Below are 3,806 nucleotides of genomic sequence, written 5' to 3'. Positions count from 1 at the left end.
GAGTTTAGGTAAGTGAAGTCCCCACACATACATCATTTGTTGTTTGCTTTCCTTACCAACACCACATTCACTAGCTAGATACAATATTTTATTTCCGTAACGATACAAGAAGAGTAAACATTCACTAAGTAAATACAAACCTCTTGCCAAATCACATTAATCCCCACAAACCCCTCTCCTCTGAAACTATAAAATGGTTGAAAGATACCTGATTTCCATATGATTAAAATCCCACATAATCTTCCATTTGATTTATTTCCTGTCCAATCCACCTCTCTTCCTCCCCACAACGAATGCATTATATTGGAACTAAAAACCTGGATTTTTGAAATATTTTTATATTCGCCAATGACACAATTTACATATTTTGACTAAATTTATTATATATTTTATTTACACGAAGTAAAGTATTTAACAATCTCTATATTGGTTCATCATTTATTTTTTATTCATGTTTTGCATTATTCCAACCATCTCTATAATAACTCATAACATTTATAAAATGCATATCAGAAGAAAATTAATCTCTGCCACCACCACGACCAATAGCTGCACAATGCAGTGCGAAACAGAATTTTTTGAAACTAAATGATTTCCATCTACTGTTTCTTCCCTTTGACCCTGCTTCTTCTGTCTTTGTAGATGATGCTTGATTCTCGGATAACACAAACTTTCTTGTCCTAAAACTTCCTATGGGTTCAGATGGACCTAGAGCTGTTCCCAAAACAAACAAACAAAATAAATCATTTAAGCACCTATATTTCAAACATATAAAAAATTAAAAACCATACAATTAAAATCTGTGAATCTAACTAACTATTAGACTAATTGATAATTTTAAAAAAATCAATTCGATTAAGAGGAAACAATTATATAAAAATATTGTGTAACATCTTTTTGAAAAGTCAAAATATATTATTTTGTACATGTTTTGAGAATTACTTTTCCTATAAGAAAATATTAGTAACACAAAAAAAAATGTCAAATGTATTTCATACAAAATTTGGACCAAACACATTTACCAAAAATTAAATGTAAACTCATTTATATTTTTTTATAAATTAATACTCTATTGAGAAAAAGGAGTAATAATCGGTGTCAAATCCTAACATATAAAATAAAAATAAAATAAGATATTTTTTTCTTCTACAGATATTTAATGGAAAGAAAAAGTAAATATCTAGAATACATATTAATTTAATTGTTTGGTAAATAGAAATATGTTTAACGTAAGCAACGGTCTTAGGTGAGTATTAATAATAAAAAATCGATTTGATTGAAGGGAACCATTAGATAAAAATATTCTCTACAGTTTAGTCTCTCTATAATAAAACATAAATAAATAAAATAAAATATCAAATGTATTTAATATAAATTTAGACTAAATGCATTTTTAAAAAATAGAATGTAAACTAATTGTCTTTAAAATATATATATATATATATATATATATATAATATATATATATATATATAGATATATATATATATATATATATATATATATATATATATATATATATAGATATATATATATATATCTATATATATATATATATATATATATATATATATATATATATATATATATATATATTAAGGTTTTAATTAAAGAGCACTAAGGATACTCAAATCCCGATTAAAAAAAAGATTCGGAAAAAATATCGGAAAAGAAAAGTTTCAACACCAACATAGTGCACTACCTTAAAAAAAAGGATTGTTGCAAAAATCATAAAAACAACCTCTAAGGAGTTATCGCATAAAATAAATATATTTTTTTAAAATTTCATAAAATAATTTTTTTATTGACTTAATAAAATAAGTTAAAATAACGTATAAACATGTTTTTCAACACTTGCGCAAATGAAGACGCTTTTTAAAATAATTTCAAAAACACTCTTCTCTTAAAACAAAATATAATAAAAAGAAGAAAAAAACATGTGATAGATTAGATTTAGCATAGTAAAAACATTTGCATCAAAACAAATACAATAAATAACAACTACAGACACAAGAAAAGCATGAAAATTCAAAAAAATAAATTAAAGTACATCAAATTAAAGTAAACTATTTAACCATTTTCTCTAAAATAATTAAAAATCTAATACACAAAAGTAATTACCATAACAGAAAATCTTACCATCAGAAACATCATTTGAGCAATGTAAAACATAATCAGATACATCAGATTTCAAAGCTGGTAATCTTTCTTGACGTGCATAAAATTTGAGAGTTTTGCCAATAACATCACAAACAATATCATCCTCATTAACCACAAATGTCAATGGCCCTGAACTACCGACAATATTAATCGATATCAAGATCCTATTAATATTGATGTTGTTATTCTTCTTCTTACTTTTCACATCATCATTAACACTCCAGCTTTTGCTCTTGTACAATGCCATTTTTTCAAACTTTTGTAATTTCTTAGCCGTATCTCGGCGTTTCTTACTTGACATAGGAAAAATGAAAATCATGTTTTCAATATGTGATTTTCTCTCAAAATGAAAAGAAAAGAAAAGAAAAATTGAGCATCAAATGAGAGTCTTTTCTGATCTAATCTCCCTTTTTATAAGATATTGTAATTTTTTTTGTATTTAATGTTTAAAGGTTTAAATAGTTTGTTGGTCATGTAAGTTAGCAAGTTTTTGAATTTGGTCTCTGTATCTTTTTTTTTTGTTTGAGTCTCTATATCTCACTTTTGTGTTGACGTTAGTCTCTGGAATTAAAATATTGTTAAAAAAAAGTTGATTGGACTAACGGTGCACACGTGGAACTGATGAGTAGATTACCATCGCTGATGTGGCATACTTTTTTTTCTTTTTGCATTTTTTTTATATCTAGTATTTCGACATCAGCTTTTTTTTATTGTTTTGATGTTAAATTCTAAAATGCAATGTTTGAAAATTGGTGCAAAGAGGAATCAAACTCAACACCAATGCATTAACACAAAAGCATGTTACCACTAGACCAAACTACATACTAGTTTAACCAGTTGCAACAAAATATATATATATATATATATTATATATATATATATATATATATATATATATATATATATATATATATATATATATATATATATATATATATATATATATATATATATATATATATATATATATATATATATATATATATATAATATATATATTATATATATATATATATATATATATATATATAATATATATATATATAATATATATTATATAACTAGTATACAAATAGTTTATTAATTAGTTTCAATTATTTAGTTTATTAAATAATTAATTTATTTAATATTTCAATTATTTAATATTTTAATATTAAAAAATTTAAATTAGTTTAAAAATTAATATTTCATATTTCAACTATTAAACTATTTTAACTATTAAACTATTTCAACAAATTAGTTTAAACATAAACTATTAATATTTAATATTTTAAATACTAATTAAACTAATTAAACTATTAAATTATTAATATTAATATTAAATATAAATATGAAACCAACTCCAACAATGAAATATAATATGAAATCAACTCTAATAAAGAAATATTAATATAAAACTAATAAATATTAATATTAATTTAAACTATTAAATATTTAATATTAATATAATAGTTTAATTAGTATTTAAAATATATCAATAATTATATATTTATTATTAATATAATAGTTTAATATAAACTAAATAATTTAATTTATAAAATTTCAATAATTTAATAATAGTTTATAAAATATTTCAATTATTAGTATTTAAATTACTTAGTTTATTAAATAATAAGTTTATAAAATATTTAAATTATTTAGTTTAT

At 21.6% G+C, this 3,806-nt stretch overlaps 1 protein-coding gene across 1 annotated transcript; it reads right to left on the bottom strand.

The window, feature by feature from the left end:
• Positions 1-447: 447 nt before the first annotated feature.
• On the bottom strand, positions 448-2,487 carry LOC127121179 (uncharacterized). Its single transcript, XM_051051759.1, has 2 exons — positions 2,140-2,487; positions 448-714 (listed from the first exon to the last, which is right to left on the bottom strand). Exons 1-2 carry the CDS (start codon positions 2,477-2,479, stop codon positions 521-523), a joined length of 534 nt encoding a protein of 177 aa, XP_050907716.1. The 5' UTR covers positions 2,480-2,487; the 3' UTR covers positions 448-520.
• Positions 2,488-3,806: the final 1,319 nt, after the last annotated feature.

The sequence above is a fragment of the Lathyrus oleraceus genome, chromosome 2, assembly GCF_024323335.1.
Source record: "Lathyrus oleraceus cultivar Zhongwan6 chromosome 2, CAAS_Psat_ZW6_1.0, whole genome shotgun sequence".
Lineage (NCBI taxonomy): Eukaryota > Viridiplantae > Streptophyta > Magnoliopsida > Fabales > Fabaceae > Lathyrus > Lathyrus oleraceus.
The sequence above is the reverse complement of the archived record's forward strand: the minus strand, read 5'-3'. Positions and strand labels throughout refer to the sequence as shown.

Excerpts from the sequence above, each read along its gene's own strand:
- LOC127121179 (XM_051051759.1), bottom strand. The coding sequence starts at position 2,479 with ATGATTTTCATTTTTCCTATGTCAAGTAAGAAACGCCGAGATACGGCT. Across the intron at positions 715-2,139 it reads CTCAAATGATGTTTCTGATG|CTCTAGGTCCATCTGAACCC; the intron begins GTAAGATTTTCT and ends TTTTGGGAACAG.